The sequence below is a fragment of the Stomoxys calcitrans genome, chromosome 1, assembly GCF_963082655.1.
Source record: "Stomoxys calcitrans chromosome 1, idStoCalc2.1, whole genome shotgun sequence".
NCBI lineage: Eukaryota > Metazoa > Arthropoda > Insecta > Diptera > Muscidae > Stomoxys > Stomoxys calcitrans.
Genome location: NC_081552.1, coordinates 110965532 through 110988545, shown reverse-complemented (window position 1 = coordinate 110988545; position 23014 = coordinate 110965532). Strand labels below are relative to the sequence as shown.

Below are 23014 nucleotides of genomic sequence, written 5' to 3'. Positions count from 1 at the left end.
GAGATCGAGTTCCATCGGGGCCATATCAGGTTATAGTCGCCCTTAATTGGCACGTATATAAAAGGTCATTTCAGCCAAATCGGATAATTATTGCGCCTTTAGGAGGCTCAAGAAGTCAAATCTGACGATTGGTTTATATGGAAGCTTTATCATGTTAAAGGCCTATTTGAACCATACATGTTACGGCTGTTGGAAGTCATAGCAAGACTTGGTTTGCAATATTCCAGCCAAATCGGGTGGTAATTGCGCCTTCTGTAGGGTCAAGAAGAAATCTGAAGATCGGTTTATATGGCAGCTTTATCAGATTATGAACCGATTTGAACCATACTTAGCACAGTTCTTGAAAGTTATAGCAAAACTTGCTAATACAAAAATTTTTATGAACATTCCATTAAAGAACAGGAAATATTTCTCTCATATTATTGAGTTCAGTCCGATTAAAGTTTAAGCTCAATGATAAGTGGCCTTCTTTTTTAAGGCAAGTCCGAACGGCGTGCCGCATAGCGACACCACGTGGTAGAGAAGTTTTAACATGGCAGGATAACTTACAAATGTAACCAGCATTAGTAAGGGGATTCAAGATCGGTTTATATGGCGCACGGTTATAAACCGGTTTCGACCATACTTTGAACAGTTGGTGAAACTTAAAACATAACACTTTGTGAAAAACTTCACATAAATTGGATAAGAATTCCGCACTCTAGAAGTCTAATCGGGAGATCGGTTTATATGGCTGCTATATCAAAACATTGACCGATTCGGTCCATTAACAATCCCAAACGACACATTCTAATAAGAAGTATTTGTGCAAAATTTCAAGTGCCTCGCTATACTCCTTCGAAAGTTAAGCTATACTCCTTCGATAGACAGACGGACGGACATGGCTACATCGACTTTTAATGACAATGTGTACTTTATGGGGTCTTAGACGGATATTTCGAGGTGTTTCAAACGGAATGATAATCTGCTGAAAATGGGAAAGCAGACACTACTGCTATTTAAGCAAACATATTAGTGCTGTATTAGCAAACATTTCCGTCAGCTAATTCAGCAAAACTGAAAAAATTCTTATGCTATATTCCATGGTTGCCTGTTACTTGTTTTGATTACCTTAGGCATTTTTTTTTAGAAATTTTGTTGGAAGAGGTGATTTTAATTTTTGGAATATTACTGTAAAAAGCTACCTGTTCCATCCATTAGTATACATTTCAAAATTTGGCTGTTCTCGTTCGCATTTTTTTGTTATTGCTCTACTAGTGTGTACATGAATGACATGGCCTTTTGCTTCTAAATTTAAATAAAAAAAAAATCGGGCGGAGCCGACTATATAATACCCTACACTACCGAGTATACGTAATACTTTTAATATATAGCACTTATATCCAAACCTAGTCAGACTTTAATTTTGCATACCTATTGAAATATCGAATGGAATCTTGTACGATTTTCTTACGATGGTCCGAAAATTGTGGCTTCTGCAGCCTTAAAAGTCGAAACGCATAAAAGATAAATATGGGAGTTTTATCTAAATCTGATTAGATTTTGATGAAATTTTGCACACGTATTGGGATGCCAATCAAAACATCTCATAAAAAATTTTGTAGAGATCGGACCAAAATTATCGGACTAAAATTATATACAGCCTTAAAAATCGAAACGCATAAAAGATATATATGGGAACTTTACCTAAATCTGGTTCGAATTTGATGAAATTTTTTGCATGTAGTACGACGTCGAATAAAACATCTCCTGTAAAATTTTGTAAGGATGGGACAAAAATTGTGGCTACTACAGCTTTAAAGGCGTATATCAGATGAAAGATATGTATGCGACCTATATATAAATCTGATTCGATTCTGATGAAATTTTGCGCACACATTGGGACGTCAAAAGAAGCACTTTGTGCCAAATTTGGTAAAGATCGAACCAAAATTGTGCTTTCTACATATCGGACGAAAGGTATATATTGGAGCTATATATAAATCTGATCCGATTCTGATGATTTTGCACACATACTAGGACGTCAAAAAAGCACTTCGTGTCAAATCTGGTAAAGATTGGACCAAAATTGTGGCTCCTACAGCTTTAAAGACCATATCGGATAAAATATATATATGGGAGCTATATATAAATCTGACCCGATTCTAATGAAATTTTGCACACATACTAGGACATCAAAAAAGCACTTCGTGCCAAATCTGGTAAAAGGGCATACCGGATGAAAGATATATATGGGAGCTATATATAAATCTGATCCGATTCTGATGAAATTTTGCACACATACTAGGACGTAAAAAAAGCACTTCGTGCCAAATTTGGTAAAGATCGGACCCAAATTGTGCCTTTTACAGCCTTTAAAGACCATATCGGATGAAAGATATATATGGGAGCTATATAGAAAACTGATCCGATTGTGATGAAATTTGTCACACATATTGGAACGTCAAAAGAAACACTTTGTGCTAAATTTTGTTGGAATCGGACCAAAATTACGGCTTCTACAGCTTTATCGGATGAAAGATATATATGGAAGCTATATCTAAATCTGGACCGATTTTTTTAAAAATCAATAGCGTTCGTCCTTCGACCAAAAAAAGGGACTTATGCAAATTTTTTTGAAAATCGGACAACAAATGCGGCCTGTACCTTGATTACAGGAATAGACAGACAGACAGACGGAATCAGGAAGTGATTCTAAGCCGATCGGTATACTTATCAATGGGTCTAGCAATTCTCCTTCTTAGCGTTGCAAACAAATGCAAAAAACTATAATACCCTGTACCGCAGTGGTGGTGTAGGGTATAAAGATTATGGAAAGTGTACATTCAATGGTGATTTTAAACGTACACTGAGACACAAATTTACATTAACATTTGTATTATTTATTTTTATACCCTCCACCATAGGGGTATACTAATTTCGTCATTGTGTTTGTTACTACTGGAAATATTTGTCTGAGACCTCATAAAGTATATATATTCTTGATCGTCGCGACATTTTATGTAAAAATCTAGCCATGGCCGTCCGTCTGTCTGTCGAAAGCACGCTAACTTTCGAAGGAGTAAAGCTAGCCGCTTGAAATTTTGCACAAATGCTACTTATTAGTGTAGGTCGGTTGGGATTGTAAATGGGCTATATCGGTCCATGTTTTGATATAGCTGCCATATAAACCGATCCTAGGGCTTGATTTCTTGAGCCTCTAGAGAGCGCAATTCTTATCCGATTTGAATGAAAGTTTGCACGAACAATTTTGTTATGATGTCCAACAACTGTGCCCAGTATAGTTCAAATCGGTCGATAACCTGATATAACTGCCATATAAACCGATCTTGGGTCTTGACTTCTTTAACCTCTAGAGGGCGCAATTCTTATCCGATTTTAATGAAAGTTTGCATGATGTGTTTTGATATGACTTCCAATAACTGTGTTAAGTTAGGTTCAAATCGGTTTATAATCTGATATAGCTGCCATAAAAACCGATCTTGAAGTCTTATCCGATTTGAACGAAATTATGCACGAAGAATTTTGCTCGTGCGAAAAACAACTGAGCCAAGTATGGTTCAAATCGGTTCATAACCTGATATAGCTGTCATACAAGCCGATCTGGGGACTTGACTTCTTGAGCTTCTAGAGGGCGCAATTCCTATCCGAGTCCATATTTTGATATAGCTGCCATATTAACCGATCTTGGGTCTTGACTTTTTCTTTTGCCTAAGAATAGATGCCGGGAAAAGAAAACGACAAATGCCATCCATGGTGGAGGGTATATAAGATTCGGCCCGGCCGAACTTAGGGCACTTTTATTTGTTTCTTCCAAGATCTAAGGCTATGCTGTCTGTTTGGTGGGATTGCAAGGGTGTGGTATATTTTGAGATGCTTCCAAGGAACCAAACGATTAATTCGGATGTTTACTGTCAACAATTGGACAAATTGAATACAGCCATCAAGGAGAAGCGACCAGAATTGGTTAATCGTAAAGGTGTCATATTCCACCAGGACAACGCTAGACCGCACACATCTTTGGCCACTCGCCAAAAACTGTGTGAGCTTGGCTGGGAACTTTTGATGCATCCACCAAATAGCCTTGACTTGCACCATCAGACTACCATTTATTTTGATCTTTGCAGAGATCCTTAAATGGAGGCAATAAAATCGCACTTGGTTCAGTTTTTTGCAGATAAAGGCCAGAAGTTCTATGAGCGTGGAATACTAAATTTGCCAGGAAGATGGCAAAAGGTTATCGAACAAAATGGCAATTATATATTTGATTAATGTTCATTCTAAGTTTTATTAAAAATGCATTTACTTTCTTTTAAAAAATTCAAAATTTGGCATTGATTGTTTTGTTACTGATTTTAACATATTTGCAAATTTTCATCCAAATCGGTTCAGATTTAGATATAGCTCCCATTTATATGTATCGCCCGATTTGCACTTAAACGGCCATAGTAACTAAAATTTTCAACCGATCTGCAAAAAATTTAGCACGGATAATTCTGCTACTGATCTTAACATAGCTGCTAGATTTCATCGAAATCTGTTGAGATTTGGATATAGCTGCAATATATATGTATCGCCCGATTTACACTTATAAGGCAGTAATAAACACAATTTGTAACTTATTTGCCCAAAATTTGGCACGGATTGTTTTGTTATTGATCTTTACATATTTGCGTGATTTCATCGAAATCGAAGTAGCACCCATACATATTTATCGCCAGATTTGCACTTAGATGGCCGTAGTAGCAACAATTTTCAAACGATTTGTTTAATAGTTTGTTTGTTTAAAATATATATATATATATATATATATATATATATATATATATATATATATATATATATATATTTATATATATTTACATTGTATATTACCCGAATTTATAATTTTGGAGGCCACCGTAGCGCAGAGGTTAGCATGTCCGCCTATGACGCTGAACGCCTGGGTTCGAATCTTTGCGAGACCATCAGAAAAAATTTTCAGCGGTGGTTTTCCCCTCATAATGCTGGCAACATTTTTGAGGTAATATGCCATGTAAAACTTTTCTCCAAAGAGGTGTCGCACTGCGGCACGCCGTTCGGACTCGCCTACTAAAAGGAGGCCCCTTATCATTGAGCTTCAACTTAAATCGGACTGCACTCATTGATATGTGAGAAGTTTGACCCTGTTCCTTAGTGGAATGTTCATGGGCAAAATTTGTGAATTTGTAGGGTAGGTGTAGGGTATTATATAGTCGGCTCCGCCCGACTTTTGCCTTTCCTTGCTGGTTGGTAATCGATTGTTGAGAAGTTGACTTTTTGATGATGGAAAAACAGTCGTCTTTATGATTATCAGAAAAAGTCGACTTTTCGATTTCATTTCCCTTGTCGATTTATTCGCACTGACTTATTCCTTAGACTTCCTGAAGGATCGATAAAATTAATTCTTATGGAAGACAAGCACTCAATTTTGCACAATGCAAAAAAAACTACACTTTCCGAAGGTAATTCTCATTATTATGATGTTTTTAAATAATGTTCGTTCGCCGACGTTCTAAATCTAGAGAACATTTGTTGGGATAACGGCCTATCTGACCGATAAAGTGCCGGTGGTGCTGTGTAGGTATTGTGTATTTGCCAGTAGGGACCATACTAACAGTTGCAACAACTACAACATAATGCCAAAGTAACTCAAATGAATATCCGATTCATGTCCTCTCTTCCGCCGTTCTGCGGGGACTTCTTTCATATCTGCCTTGTAAAGGGTCGCTACTGCAAGGCAATAAACTCAAAGAGTAGCTTGACTTAAGCAACAGCCATGAGTTGTGAGCCTTGTCATTAAGAGAATGGTCTGGTGGGGATAGAGAAGGCAATGTTGTTGATGGTAGTGGTGGTTACCTCAGCTATTTTCTGTCTTTTGAATGTTTTTGTAATGTAAAAAATAAATGTATGAATGTTGACACATACATATATACAACAGCACTCATGCACAGGGTTGTATATTTGTATATTAATATTCAAACATATATAGATTGGATGTTTGTTGCTGGTATTGAGTAACTGAGTGTGTCGGGCGGTCGGTCGCTCGGGCGGTTTGCACCACCAGCAGTGAATTTTTTGTTTGTTTGCCAAAACACATAGAACACACTTGGTCGTCTCGGTGTAGTACGTGCAACCTGAACGCCAGTGAGTGAGTGAGTGAACAGACTGGTGAGTAAGTGGGTGAGCGAGTCAGTTGTGCTTGTTGTGAGAGTGTTCAGGACTGGCCGCGGCTATAAAAGGCTGCCGCAACTAACCGGCCGGACTAGTAGCTTCGTAGCACTGCTGTTGAACACACAATATTCAGTCAAAAACAATAAAAAGGCCAATTTCTTTTCCAAAAACAACCATAAAGGCACAACATAATATTTGTTCAACTCTAAATTACACATACAGACCAATACATCCGAAATTGTTACAACAGCAGCAGACTTTTGTTAAATTATTTATTTAAAAAAAGAAAAGTTATATATCATCCAACGTTATTTTATCTTCAATTCGTTCGCTACAATTGTTATAAAGAAAATTCTCCAGCACTTCACTGAAAAAGCTCACTTCTCACCTTTTTTTTATTGAGAACATTTTTTAATTTCGCCAGAAAAGTTGTTACAAAATAGTGTTAAATAAAAAAAAAACTTATCATACTGGCCGAAAGTGAATAGCCAATCATAGCTCCCTTTAAATGTGAGAACTAAGAACGGAATGAACTTTTGAAGCCAAGGGAAAAGTGCCGTATTTCCGTTGTCCCGTGGCAGGCCAGCAGCAGAACAATCCCACAAGGAAATCTGTTTGTCGGTCATATTCTCACCCGAAGAAAGAAGAAATGATAATTGTGATATTTAATATAAAAGAAAACAAATTAATTTTGTAAAATACTTCAAAACACAGCAGAAAGAACTTTTTCTTCATTTTTATACTTTAAATTGCATACAAATGAAAATGGAGGTGTTATCCGTACAAAATCAATATCCTGTTCATTTTGCTCTAGCTACAGGTAAGTTTGTTGCCCTACGTTCTCAAAATACATATACACATATTCGTACATATGTACGTATATTCCTGATTGCCACTACGTTATTAACTTGCCCCCAGAAAAGGGGTGCGGAGCTCTTTTACATACCCCTTGCGTTAAATAGATACAGAAATAAAAAATGTATCTGCCGATTTTTGTGTAGAAGATTTTAATGTTAGGCCTTAATTTTGTAGGCTACAGTGCGGCTACGTCGCTGCGACATCATCAACAACAAAGCCAGCCGAGCAACCAGCCAGTCAGCTAACAAATAAACATAGAGCTGAGCCAACACATAACCGATTTCCAGCTGTGCTATCAGCTGGAAACAAGTTTTTCCACTTTGTTGTTGTCATTCGTAGTCTCAGCCTATTACACCTTCACCACCGACTGCAGTCTCTTACCCTCTAGCTATTGTCGAAGGCAGTTTTTTGGTATCTCTTGTTTGCTGCCGCAGTCACTGTAGATTTGCTTTTCCAAACCGGTCCATATAAATCAAGCAGCACACACACTCACTCGAACACCCAACACAGTGATTTCTTGCATACAAATGTTGGCTATTTACTTTATTACTTCTTAAATGTTCCATTTCCAACTCCATCCGGCTGATTGCCGGTGGGAGCAAACGTTTGCATGAGATGAGTAATTCTCTCTTTTCGTTTTGTACTCACTTTGTGAGTATCTTAAATTTGTTGTATCTACTAGATATTGAGTTAGAAAAGAGTTGAGTACTTATGACTCTCGAGAGTACCGTGCACTGAGTGCATTTAAAATAGCAGAGTCAAGGCATATGGTTATGTGGAGAAAATTTATTCAGTCTTGTCGGTTTAGACAGGCAGGCAAGATATCTTTTGTGGATTTCAATAAAAATGTTTGGGTCGTTATTATATTTTTTTTGTATTAATCCTAGGAACTTCTGAAAAATTCGTATTCTGGCTAGCAAAAATTTAAAGACAATTTGCGTGATTAGACTTGATTGTATTGTATATAAAAACGAAATTTGTGTCAGTTTATTAAAAAAAAAAAAACATTAATAGGTATACAAGTTATCAAAATAAAGTGTTTATTATGAGATCTTTTTTTTTTTGTGAGAGTAAAACATAAAGTAATTTTTTAATATGAATGCGACCAAATCTCAACTCCCACATACATCGAATGGGAAATAACTATTAGGTTTTCAACAAGAAGTTTATATTTCCACACCTTTCAAATGGAGTAGAAATATAAATCTTTTACAACAACAAAATAATTAATGTCTGCTATTACTTCAACAAAAATTTTCTCATACTTTTATGTGTCTAATTTGGCATTAATTATGAACTATATATAGTTAAAAAATTAAAATTAGCTCGAAATGCATTATTTTATTTTGCATTTGCCACAAATTGAAGACCACCAGGTTCATTTCAAATAATATTTTCTTCGAATTTTCCAAAGGAGTAAGAATAATTTAAATGCATGCACAATTTTATTTTGATGATGTAGATACGAAGGCATCACAACAATATCCATTGGATAAAATCCCACATGCATAAAACATTTTTTAGTTTGATAAAAAAAAACCAACTGAAGGAAAGACCGATGTTAAGAGTTGGTAAATTGATGTTGAAAGCATTTTTAAATTATGCTTTAAATATAATATTCGATACTTTTTTTTTCTCTTGTGACTAGATTGTAACTCCTATATTACTTCATATAATTAAAACCAAAAATGTCTTTGTCGCAAAGTACTTTCTGTAGGCCCAAAACGACGCATATAGGCTCGATAAGTTGTTATCTTTGTAACAAAAGTTTAAAAAAATTACCGAAATACCCCTTAACCCATTTTAGACAGCTACCCTTTCTTGAAATGCAATCGCTTTGAAATTTCACATGTAAGAAGCTTTGGGTTTTCTGATAAACGAAAAGCAGAGTGTGTCTTTTTATGTAGTACTAGCTGACCCGGGCCCGCTCCGCTGCGCCCTCTTTTACTTTATATGGAACAAAAGTTTCCTTGGAATATTTATTTTCGACAATTAAAAATCTTTTAGTGAAATACCATGCAAACTTGACTAACAGTTTAACAATATAAGTGCCTTTATTTAAATCCCACATGATCTTTATTGGTCTGCGAATTTAAGTTTGGATGTAAGGTGTACTCCATTCTTAAAACACTTCATTTCAGCCCGATATTCTCATGATGTCTGATTTAGTGGTGTTTTCGGGGGAGAGGTGGTCCCCCAGATAATTGGCCCTGAAAAAATATGAGCATCGTGCTCTTCTCTCAAATGCCATTTATTTAAACCCCATATTGAGGCGTCCCCCAAACACATGGCCCCAAAATAGGTTATCAAATTCGTTTTCTAATCTCAAATAACTTTCATTTGAGCCACATATTGGCATGGTCGAAAAATGTTTTCCCTTTGGGGGTGTTTTGGGAAAGGGATGATGCCCAAAATACATGGTCCTACATTTGGATATAAAATTCGTATTCTACTCCCAAATACCTTTATTTGTGCGCCATATTGCAATGGTCACAAAAAAAGAGGGGTAGACCCCCAGAAAATTGGTTCCGGGGTATCAATTCTTGCTCTACCCCCCAATACCTTTCATTTAAGTGCTTTAGGGAGTGGGATGGTCCTCCAAATTCTAAGCCCTGAAAATATATCAGCAACGTGCTCTATTCTCATATATCTATATATCATTTATTTGAACCCCATATTGCAATTGCCCTTAAAATTGGATATCAAATTCGTTTTGTAAATCATTAAAACTCCTTATTGCAAAAGTCAGCAAATATGTTCGGTTTGGGGGATTGGCCCTAAAAACTACGAATATTTAGTTCCCCTCTCTTTAAGACCCAAATTGTATTCGTGAGCAAATACGTCCTATTTGGGGGTTGTTATGGTGGTGGGACTTCTGCTAAACAGTTGGCCCCAAATGTTGATATCAGATACGTGGTCTACTCCCACATACCTTTAATTTGAGCCTCATATTGCCATAGTCGGCAAACATGACCGGCGTGGGGGTGTTATGGGGATTGGGCGGCCACTCAGTGAGTTGGCCTTTAAAATATATATCGGACTAGTGTTCCACTTTAAAAACCCTCTTATTTGAGCCTCATATTGCAATAGTCAGAAAATACTTCCTATTTGGGTGGTATTGTGTGGGTGGAGTGGCCCCGTGGACACTTTTCCCGAATATTGATATCAAATTCGTGTTTTACTCTCAAAGGCCTTTCATTTGAGCCCCATATTGCTATGGTCGTAAATTTGTCCCCTTTGGGGGATGTTTTTGGTGAGAGGCGGCCCCCCAAACACTTGGTCCCATATTTGGATATCAGATTCGTATTCTGCCTTCAAATACCTTTTATTTAAGCCCCATATTTCCATGGTCGGTAAATAACTCCTGTTTGGGGGGTATTTTGGGAAAGGGCTGGACCCCCAGAAACGCGGTCCCACATTTGGATATCAGATTCGTATTTTATTCGCAAATGTCTTTCAAGCCCCCTAGCACTTGGTCCGACAATTGGATGTCATATACGTTTTCTTATCTTAAATACCTTTCATTTGAGTCCCATATAGTCGTGATTGGTCAAAATATATGTTTGGTAGGTTTTAGGGTGGGGCAGCCCCCTAGGTACCCCATCCGAACAAACCTACAAACAAACACAAATTGATTTTTTTATATAAGACTAGCCGAACCGGGCCCACTCGGCTGCGCCTTCTTTAACTCTCTAATATCTTTTTATGGTGGTGACACTTCGCCCTGAATACAGATATCGAATTCGTGCCATTGTAGCCTATGACGCTGAATGCGTTCGAATCCTGGCGAGAACATCGGACAAAGCGGTGTTTATGCCCTCTTATTGTTGGCAAAATTTGCGAGGTACAATGCCATGCATGGTCATTTAAAAAAATTTCCCCAAAAAGGTGTCGCACTGCTGGACGCCGTTCGGACTCGGCTATAAAAATGGTCCCTTATCATTGAGTTTAAACTTGAATCAGAAAGCGGTCATTGATGTGTGAGAATTTACTCCTTTTCGGTTCCTGGTGGTAATGTTCTTCCTTAGGGTATTGTTCTCATTAGGTAAATATGAACCGTTTGGAGGGCGTTTTGGGGCTGAGGCGCCACCAGCACCATTTACTGAAAAAAGATATCAAATCCGTTCTTTATTCCCAACGGAAAAGAAGTTCAGTTTAGGGGGTGCTTTAGGGCGTACCCCAAAAATATTGGCTCTAAAATTGGATATCAAAGTCGTTTTCTACTCTCAAATACCTTTCATTTGAGTCCCATATTGTCATAATGGGTCAAATAACCCTTTTGATGTATCTTTAGGAGGAAAAGCGCCACCTAGGCTTGAACGCAAATTTTAATGTCTTATTCGTAATCTACTCCCTAATGTATTCCATTTGAGTCCCATATAACCATGGTCGGCTAATATGCCCATTTGTGGGTATTTGTGGGTGGGCGACCTTCCATTACTTGGACCTAATGTTTTATGCCATATTTGTAATCTACTGCCTAATACTTTTCATTTGAGTCCCATATTAACACGAACTTCGAATATATCTGTTTAGAGGAGATTTTGGGTTGGGGGGAGGGGCACCACGCTGGTTACTTGAAACCAAATTTTATTACCATATTCTCCATTACCTTTCATTTGATACCCTTATTGTGCCCATCCGACCACTTCCGTATATGGGTGATGTTTTTAGGATAAAGGGTATAGTCCGCCTCCACCCAATATCTAAAAATTATATAGCCTATGTTTCCTTCCAGACAAACGTACATAATCTATGAAAATGTTAAGAAAATCGGATCAGCCAAGTAGCATATAGTCATGATGTGTCTAACGGCGTTTTTGAGGGGTGGCATGACCCCCTATACTTCGATCTGATTTTGTATGCCAGATTCGAAATCTATTCCCGACTACCTTTCATTTGAACCCCATTGAAATGAACGTCCAATATGTCTGTTGTGGGAAGTTTTGGGTTTGGAGCGGCCCGATGGGTACATAGACTCAAATTTTAAAACCATATTCGTACTCTACTCTACAATACCTTTCATTTGATACCTATTATATTGTCCCGATCGGTCCACTTATGATTTTGGGTTTTGTTTTGGCATAAGGGGGAGGGTCCGTCCCCCTTCCTATACCGAAAAATTATATTGCCTGTCCAGACAAACCTTTAACTTTTCATTTGATACCCATAATGTCCCTATCGGTCCACTTTTGATTTTGGGTGGTCTTTTTGAGGTATCGGTGGAGGGTCCGCCCCCTTCCGTTATCAATAAATTCTAAAGCCTATTCCTATTTCCTGACCATATTCGTAATCTACTCCCGAATACGTTTCATTTGAGTTCAATAATATCATGATCGTCAAAAAAACCTATTTTAAGAGGTTTTGTGGCTGTGGCGGCCCCACAGCTACTGGAACCCTACTTTTATTATGAAATTCATATTCCACTCTTGCATATCTTTCATTTGAATCCCATATTGTCACGATTGGGCCACTTTTATTTTTGGTCAGTACTTTTGGGGTAAGGGGGAGGGTCCGTCCCCCTCCTGATATCAAAAAATTATATAGCCTATGTTTTCTTGCAGACCAACCCACACAATCTGTGAAAGTTTCAAGGTAAATATGTGCGGTATGGGAGTGTTTTTGAGAGTGAGGCGGATCCCCATATATCAGATTCGTGCTCTGGTCTCAAATACCTTTGATTTGATTCCCATATTATCATTATTGGTTTATATTCCATTTGGCTGGTGGCTTTGGAGGTGGGGCGGCCCCCTGTATATCCCACCCATCTCCGAGATCTGGCGTTTTTGGAAATATGGTAAGGAGCGGGTCCGCCCATATAAGTTTGGATGTTAAATCTACTTCATTCTCTTGGATTTGGAGTAGCTAAACTCTTTGCCCCAAAAGGGGATATCAGATTCATACTCCACTCCCGAAAATCACATTGAAGCTACATATTCCAATATATGTGTGGTTTACGGGGAGTTTATGAGGTGAGGCGTCCCAGAAACACTTGGCCACGAAACAGATACAGATTTGAGCCCCTTTTTGCGATAATCCACACATATGTCCAGTTTGAGGGTTATGCATGGTGGAGCGGCCACCCACGTACATACAAACAACCAACAAATTTCGCCCATGACCATTCCACTATGGAAAAGGGGCAAACTTCTCACATATCAATGAGTGCAGTCGGATTCAAGTTTTAAACTCAATGATAAGGGGCCCCCTATTTATAGCCGAGTCCGAATGTCGTGGCGCAGTGCGACACCTCTTTGGAGAGATGGCATATTATCTAACAAATGTTGCCAGCATTAGCCCGTACTTACCCCTGAAATAACGTCAGCATCGTGCTCTGCTTTAAAATTCCTTTAATTTGAGTCCCAATTGCCATTGGTTTAGGGGGAGTTTATGGGTTGGCACGACCCCCATACATTTGGCCTCAAACTTGAATATCAAATTCGTTTTCTACTATCAAATACCTATTATTTATCGCCATAGTAGACAATCATGACCGGTTTGAAGGGAGTTTAGTGGCGGACTCTGAAGTAAAGGGTGATTTTTTTGAGGTTAGGATTTTCATGCATTAGTATTTGACAGATTACGTGGGATTTCAGACATGGTGTCAAAGAGAAAGATGCTCAGTATGCTTTGACATTTCATCATGAATAGACTTACTAACGAGCAACGCTTGCAAATCATTGAATTTTATTACCAAAATCAGTGGTCGGTTCGAAATGTGTTCATTCACCGTAACGTTGCGTCCAACAGCATCTTTGAAAAAATACGGTCCAATGATTCCACCAGCGTACAAACCACACCAAACAGTGCATTTTTCGGGATGCATGGGCAGTTCTTGAACGGCTTCTGGTTGCTCTTCACTCCAAATGCGGCAATTTTGCTTATTTACGTAGCCATTCAACCAGAAATGAGCCTCATCGCTGAACGGTGAATGAACACATTTCGAACCAAACACTGATTTTGGTAATAAAATTCAATGATTTGCAAGCGTTGCTCGTTAGTAAGTCTATTCATGATGAAATGTCAAAGCATACTGAGCATCTTTCTCTTTGACACCATGTCTGAAATCCCACGTGATCTGTCAAATACTAATGCATGAAAATCCTAACCTCAAAAAAATCACCCTTTAATAACAGCATCGTGCTAGGCACGATTTTGTTTGAGCCCCATAATGTCAAGCATTTTGAAGGAGGTTATCAAGATATTAAGAGCTAGGGGGTCTCGTTCAGATTCACACTAATTAATTTTTTTGTATTGGTTATCTACATTCAAAATCATATTTCAAAGCGACCACTTGGGATACTACATTCTTAGAGATCCCAGGTCATCATGTGTCCATCCCAATCTGAGTGTAAAAATGATCGGCCTTCATATATTATTTCATATTATTCATATATTATTCTTAATTCCTTTTTTTTTGGGTAGGATAGGGGGAGAGGGATTGCCCTCTGACACGTCCTTTCGTTAGAGAACAATATATACTCGGTCTTCCTACAAGACAGTTTGGCGTTGCATTTATTGTGAGGAGAGGGTCGGCCCCCCACGCAGAGAACCAAACGACAATTTATTTGAGTCTTTTAATGTCGCGATCTACTGTACTGCGGAATGGTAGGACATGACCCAGATACTTGAATCCTTATACCTACATTGGATTCGAAATATACTGTCATAGGCCTTTCTTTAAATTGACATATTATCCCGATCGAACTACACGTCCTATTGAAGGGTATAGAGTGGGTGGGCAGGGTCCCCAGACTCTGTCCTTATTGTACATACCAGATTCGTAGTCAAGTCCCAAGGAATTTTCATTCGATTCTCATTTTGTGACGTTGGACATATATCCTGTTTTGGGCGTTTTTATACCCTCCACCATAAGATGGGGGGTATACTAATTTCGTCATTCTGTTTGTAACTACTCGAAATATTCGTCTGAGACCCCATAAAGTACATATATTCTTGATCGTCGTGAAATTTTATGTCGATCTAGCCATGTCCGTCCGTCTGTCCGTCCGTCCGTCCGTCCGTCCGTCCGTCTGTCTGTCGAAAGCACGCTAACTTCCGAAGGAGTTAAGCTAGGCGCTTGAAATTTTGCACAAACACTTCTTATTAGTGTAGGTCGGTTGGTATTGTAAATGGGCCATATCGGTCCATGTTTTGATATAGCTGCCATATAAACCGATCTTGGGTCTTGACTTCTTGAGCCTCTAGAGTGCGCAATTCTTATCCGATTGGGATGAAATTTTGCACGACGTGTTTTGTTATGACATCCAACAACTGTGATAAGTATGGTTCAAATCGGTCCATAAACTGATATAGCTGCCATATAAACCGATCTTGGGTCTTGACTTCTTGAGCTTCTAGCGTGCGCAATTCTTATCCGATTGGAATGAAATTTTGCACGACGTGTTTTTTTATGACATCCAACAACTGTGCCAAGTATGGTTCAAATCGGTCCATAACCTGATACAGCTGCCATATAAACCGATCTTGGGTCTTGACTTCTTGAGCCTCTAGAGTGCGCAATTCTTATCCGATTGGAATGAAATTTTGCACGACGTGTTTTGTTACGATATCCAACAACTGTGCCAAGTATGGTTCAAATCGGTTCATAACCTGATATAGCTGTCATATAAACCGATCTTGGGACTTGACTTCTTGAGCCTCTAGAGGTCGCAATTATTATCCGATTTGCCTGAAATTTTGTACGACGGATTCTCTCATGACCATTAACATACGTGTTTATTATGATCTGAATCGGTTTATAGCCTGATATAGCTCCCATATAAATCGATCTCTCTATTTTACTTCTTGAGCCCACAAAGGGCGCAATTCTTATTCGAATTGGCTGATATTTTACACAGGTCTCCAACATATAATTTAATTGTGGTCCAAACCGGACCATATCTTGATATCGCTCTAATAGCAGAGCAAATCTTTTCTTATATCCTTTTTTTGCCTAAGAAGAGATGCCGGGAAAAGAACTCGACATATGCGATCCATGGTGGAGGGTATATAAGATTCGGCCCGGCCGAACTTAGCACGCTTTTACTTGTTTATATTGGTGAGGCCCCCTTGACACCTTATAACAGATGTGTAATCAGCTTCCAAATATCTTTCGTTTGATACCTATATTGTCCCAATCGGTAAACATGTCCTGATGAGGGGTTTTGGGGGGTGGGGAGGCGCCTCAGACACCAAGGAATACATTCTTATGTCAGCATTGGACTCTACCTTTAAATAGATTTCATTTGATATCCATATTTCCCCAATCGGTCACCAAAAAATATTTTTTTTGTCTCAGATTTGTTTTCTATTTTTACATACCTTTTATATGATATCCATATTACTCATAGCGTTAAAGTGTGCAGTTGGGTGGTGTTTTTGGGGGTGGGGGGACCCCCGACACTTAGGGTATCATTTTAATGCCAAGTTCGTACTCTACTCTTAAATACCTTTCAATTCATACCCATATTGCCCAAAGCAGTGAAAATGTCCTCTTTGGGCTTTTTTGGTGGTGGGACACCCCCCGAAACTGAAGAGTGAAATTTTTATACCAAATTCGTACTCTACTTTTAAATACCTTTCATTTGATACCCATATTGTCCCAATTAGTGCACATATCCGTTCGGGTGGGTTTTGGGATGGAGCGTCCCCCTGATTTTATGACCAAATTTTTTACCAATTTCGTGTTTTTGGGGTACCATAAGGTGTAGGTGTAAATTTCGCTTAAATCGATGCACGCATCTCCGAGATCTGGCGTTTTTGAAAAGTGGGGTATGGAGGAGTGTCCGCCCCCCTTCGGATATCAAAAAATGTAGAACCCTATTTTGACCAGGGGCCCAATCTCTACCATCTGTGAAAATTTCATGAAAATCGGTTCAGCCGTTTTTGAGTCTATACGGGACAGACAAACAAACTAACATACAAACAAGTAAAAGCGTGCTAAGTTCGGCCGGGCCGAATCTTATATACCCTTCACCATGGATCGCATTTGTCGAGTTGTTTTCCCGGCATCTCTTCTTAGGCTAAAGAGGATATAAGAAAAGAGTTGCTCTGCTATTAAAACGATATCAAGATATGGTCCGGTTCGGACCACAATTTAATTATATGTTGGAGACCTGTGTAAAATTTCAGCCAATTCGTATAAGAATTGCGCCCATTGGGGCTCACGAAGTAAAATAGAGAGAACGATTTATATGGGATCTGTATCGGGCTATAGACCGATTCAGAACATAATAAACACGTTTGTTGATGGTCATGAGAGGATCCGTCGTACAAAATATCAGGCATATCGGATAATAATTGCGACCTCTAGGGGTCAAGAAGTCAAGATCCCAGATCGGTTTATATGGCAGCTATATCAGGTTATGAACCGATTTGAACCATATTTGACACAGTTGTTGAAAGTAAAAATAAAATACGTCATGCAAAATTTCAGCCAAATCGGATAGGAATTGCGGCTTCTAGAAGCTCAAGAAGTCAAATCCCCAGATCTGTTTATATGACAGCTATATCAGGTTATGGACCGATTTCAACCATACTTGGCGCAGTTGTTGGATATCATAACAAAACACGTCGTGCAAAAACTCATTCAAATCGGATAAGGATTGTGCCTCTAGAGGCTCAAGAAGTCAAGACCCAAGATCGGTTTATATGGGAGCTATATCAAGTTATGAACCGATTTAAACCATACTTGGCACAGTTGTTTGGGTATCATAACAAAACACGTCGTGCGAAATTCCATTTCAATCGGATAAGAATTGCGCACTCTAGAGGCTCAAGAAGTCAAGACCCAAGATCGGTTTATATGGCAGCTATATCAGGTTATGAACCGATTTCAACAATACTTGGCACAGTTGTTGGATATCATAACAAAACACGTCGTGCAAAATTTCATTCTGATCGGATAAGAATTGCGCACGCTAGAGGCTCAAGAAGTCAAGACCCCAGATCGGTTTATATGGCAGCTATATCAGGTTATGAACCGATTTGAACCATACTTGGCACAGTTGTTGAATATCGTAAGAAAACGCGTTGTGCAAAATTTCGTTCCAATCGGATAAGAATTGCGCACGCTAGAGGCTCAAGAAGTCAAGACCCTATATCGGTTTATATGGCAGCTATATCAAAACATGGACCGATATGGCCCATTTACAATACCAACTGACTTACACTAAAAAGAAATATTTGTGCAAAATTTCAAGCGGCTAGCTTTACTCCTTTGGAAGTTAGCGTGCTTTCGACAGACAGACGGACGGACGGACGGACAGACGGACGGACATGGCTAGATCGACATAAAATGTCGCGACGATCAAGAATATATATACTTTATGGGGTCTCAGACGAATATTTCGAGTAGTTACAAACAGAATGACGAAATTAGTATACCCCCCATCTTATGGTGGAGGGTATAATAAACAAAGCGCAACAATTTAATTTGTTTATAGTAGAAGATAGTTCGCGAGAAATCAGGTATGGTAAATACTATATTTAATACCAAAAATAAAATATATACCGTACTTTTCCTAATTATTTTAATATATTTCTTTAGAATCCAAGTTTTCCGTATTTTTTTCCAGTATAAGTAACTAATATACATTCAATAGACACATCTTAATGTTTGCCAAGGCACTAATGCGAAAACGCAACACTTGTCTAAAGTGGGTTAAAGGTGATGGTTCTATTGTAGCCTCTTTTAAGCCTCAAATTAAAATACATGATTCATCTGCCTCCCCCCCCCGTTAATGTGTTAATTTAATTCTATTGCACCCTTTCCGTCACATAACCAACTACTTTCTTCCACCCTTAAGGAAAATAATAATAATATTATTATTAGAAAATAATATAAAGGCAAATCTCTTATTTATTTATCTTTTGTTTTGTACTTGCAGATTGGAAGAGTCAACTCACCCTGTCCACACCAACACAAGGAGGTTCATTGAAATCTCAACCCCCCTTCAAGTTCGCAACATCCTTTAAGCCTCACCATCATATTAACCATATACATCATCAGCATGGCAATAATAACAGCAACAGTAGCATTAACTATAACAATACTGGTAACAATAAAATCCAGCAGAAGCGGCATAAAACGAACACCTCCAACTCCTCAAACAAATTGAACTGTGATACTACTACCACCACCACCAACACCACAACTACCACTACCACTTCAGCTACAGCTGTTCAGGAGTTATCGCTGCGCCTATTAGAAGAGTTGCGTGCTGCTAAATCCCGTCATTTGACCTGTACCGAAGTATCGCTTCCCTGTGATCTCACAGCACGCATAGCGCTGGATATATTACGTTTAGCCCGTGAAGAGGCCCATGGTCTACGCGAGTGCACAATCTATATTGAATTCGAAGATGAGCCTAATAATTCACGGCGAATTGCCACCCTCGATCTCAATCAGCAACACTTCGCTGGCGACCAGGCCTATGAGATCTATGTAACATTGCGTCAAGATTATCGAGGCTGGACATCATTGCTGCCACAATTTATGAAGAATTTATCGCGCACCATAACAATAAGTCCAGAGTTTAGTATAACCAAACATAAGCCATACTCCAAGAGTTTGTGTTAAACACCTTCAACAAAAAACCCACAGTGATAATCAAATATAATGTATGGTTCGCACGTAAAGAAAATATTGGGAAAGACATTTTTTTCTTGGATAAATGTAACAAACGTTAATGTTTAAAAACAAACATTATTCTTTCTTTTTTTTTAATGTGAATGACCCATAGCACTGAATATATTATTAGCAGATATATGGTAGGAAACAACAAATTTTATTTAATAATTTTTGAAAACCACCAAACTCGAAACACAACACTCTCATATAAAAACCAAAAATCAATCACGGACTCAAACCTACACACATCTATCCAAGACCAAACTCCTTTTCTTATATATTAATAGATACGTATATATGAAAAATATTTATATAAAAAAAAGAAAAAAAAAACTCAAAAATACCACCACCCACCTTTTTAGATTTCTATTTTTTTAAGAAAAAAAACAAATCGAATCAAACAACTAACACACTTGACTTGACTTGAATGCAATGCAACGCATACAAACCAATCAATCATACAAACAACTTTTGTTTCTTCCTATTTACTTTCCCAGTTTCCTGTCTGGGAAAGGTAAAGGTTTTCAAAATAAAAAAAAACATTGAAGAAAAGTTTATGAACGATTACCTAGCACCAAGGGAATAAAAACTTACAACAACAACAAACACAAATTCTAACATTTGTTCAAATTAGGATTTAATAAGTTATTTATTTTTATTGGTTTCGTTTTAATTTTTTTCTTTCCAAACCTTCAAAAACAAACTTGTTTTCTTTTTTGAACAAACTTATTTCCAAAAATTATATTGTATAATTGTTCATAAAGAGTTTTACAAAAAGTGGCAGCACTTATACACAATACAAAGAGAAGACCCTCACCCACCACCCAAATCGACCCACCACCCTCAGTAGCCCCTAAATAAACATCTGAAAAGGAAACGAAATGAAGTATTTGCCAAGATCTCCAACTCATTAAAATGTGATACTGATTAAGTTGCATAGGTTAAGATTTTAGCAATAAAATGTTATTAAAACAAAAGAAATAATTTACTAACAAATGATACTACAACTAGCCATGGCCACCATGGCTGAGGAGTTGTAAGAACATCATCCCTTGATTAATAATAATAACAAAAATAATAATAAATAGTAACAATAATTACAAGCTGATGATGAAGAATAAAACGTGTAACAAAGAATGCGAAAATCGAAATTCAAAATTCAATTATTTCTAGTACTTTTAGGCTTAACTACATAAATGTTATAAAACAAACGACAAAAATCTGAAAACCACTCAAGTCAGCATTACTGGCTTCATGTTAGGTCCTTAATCAATTAATTTCAAAACAGAAACAAAATTGTGAACTTGATAACCAATTAACTGCGATATGTGAAAACTTCTTGATATCAAATTTCAAATTTAAAGATACAAAGAAAACAAAAATTGAAAATTTTTAAAAAATGAACCCTCCTCGTTAAAACATTTCACCAAATGATTACATTTGACAAAACAAACAAAAAAGAATGCAAACAAAAACAAAACTACAAATATACAAAAAATTTATCTTAGATTATAAGATACTACAAAAAATACACAATATTGGTAAAAAAAAACGTATTTAACTTTAGCTCCGAAAATGTAATAAAACTCAAGCCATTACCATGTCTATATATCGACATAAGCACAGAAAAAACACAAAAAAATATTTATCTATCTATGTGTTATCTATCATCCAAGCAAAAAAAAACATGAAATATTATTAACAATTCAAGCAACCAAACAATCAAACAGACAGTTAAAAAAAACTCATGCATACATACGTACATAGCAAGCAACGACAGCAAATGCTACCGTCTTCATTAATTAAAAACAAACAATCAAGTAAACAACCCTTGGAAGTAATATCAAATGATTTCTTCTCTTTTTAAAAGTCCAAAACGAACAAACCAAAATTTCACCCACCAACAAAAGCAAAAACAATAATAATTAATTAATCAAATAATTACAAGCACCCTTAATTAAGGCATATTGTTGGTTGTTGCTATCACACACACGCCCAAGTGTGTATATGTATGTTTATGTTAATTTCCTTCTTCAAGTTTTGAAATGAACAAGATTACGATGATGATGTTGATAATGATATTGAAGATGTTGTTATTTTCCATCTACACATGAATGTACCTTACCACCACGGTCGTCATCATCGCCATCGCCTTCATTATTATGTATTACTCTTACTATTCTTATTGTGTATGTATGCACGTGTGTTTTTTATAATGATATATAATGGTAATTATATTATTATTAAATATCATTATCTTTATTATTATGATTAATTATTATTACCTATTCTTATTTTTTACAATTAACAAATTAGGGTTTTTCCAATTTTGAACTGTGACATTAGATTTCAAATAACAAATAAAAAAAAACAAAAAAAAACGAATATTTGATTAAAAGATTTTAGGATAACAAAATTGAAACAAATTGTATGCATTTTTTTATGAATTGCTATTATTTATATTTTAGACTACAAAAACGAAAAAAAAACAAACAAAAAACTAATTTGCAAATAAACATTTTGTATATCTTCTGGCAATGCTTGCGGTGGTGCTATGGTGGGCTTTGCCATACCATCCAATGTTGCCGAAGAAGTGAAAAGTATTAAAAAATAAATACCTTCGTGTTTTTATTTAAATTTTTGGGGGATTGGATTTGTTTAAACTTTTCCTCTCAGAAACACAATATTAGGTCAAATGAGGAACACTTTTTTTCTCCATATAAATGTATAAAATAAACTTAAAGCTGATAGCAACCTTTTGATTTGACCGCGGGAGAATAGCAAAACATTGTCTGCTGATTGTTTTTAAGTAAATTGTCCATTATTTTTGCTCGTATGGCAAAATATGTGTAATTTTAGAACTGCTAAAAAGTCCGTGGTTGTTATTTTCTGATTTTGATGTTATTTGGAACAGTGAATTGTATACGTCTCCCCGATGTTCGATCCGAATACGGTCCAGATCGCACCTTATTTGGATGTAGCTCCAATACGTATATACCGATGTAAAGACTTTGGGTCTAAAACTCATAAAAACCACACTTAATTCAAGATTTTGCTGAAATTTCAATTAGTGAGTAAAACTAGGCTCCCCGATATCCAAAAATTTTCCACATCCACACGCTAAGAACCAGACGATAAATCATTTGAGTCTTTTATTGTTGGGTATTGTTTTTGGGGGTGGGGGACCCTCGACACTTAGGGTAGCATTTTAATGCCAAGTTCGTACTCTACTCTTAAATACCTTTCAATTCATATCCATATTGCCTAAACCGGTGAAAATATCCTCTTTGGGATTTTTTGGGGGTGGGGGGCCTCCCGAAACTTAAGGGT

General features: G+C 37.3%; 1 protein-coding gene across 1 annotated transcript; it reads left to right on the top strand.

The window, feature by feature from the left end:
• The first annotated feature begins 6296 nt into the window (after positions 1–6296).
• Positions 6297–22299, top strand: LOC106094784 (protein scylla). The gene is made up of 2 exons (XM_013262025.2): positions 6297–7012; positions 18942–22299. The coding sequence occupies exons 1-2, from the start codon at positions 6952–6954 to the stop codon at positions 19631–19633; spliced, it is 753 nt and encodes a 250-aa protein (XP_013117479.2). The 5' UTR covers positions 6297–6951; the 3' UTR covers positions 19634–22299.
• The last annotated feature ends 715 nt before the right edge of the window (positions 22300–23014 follow it).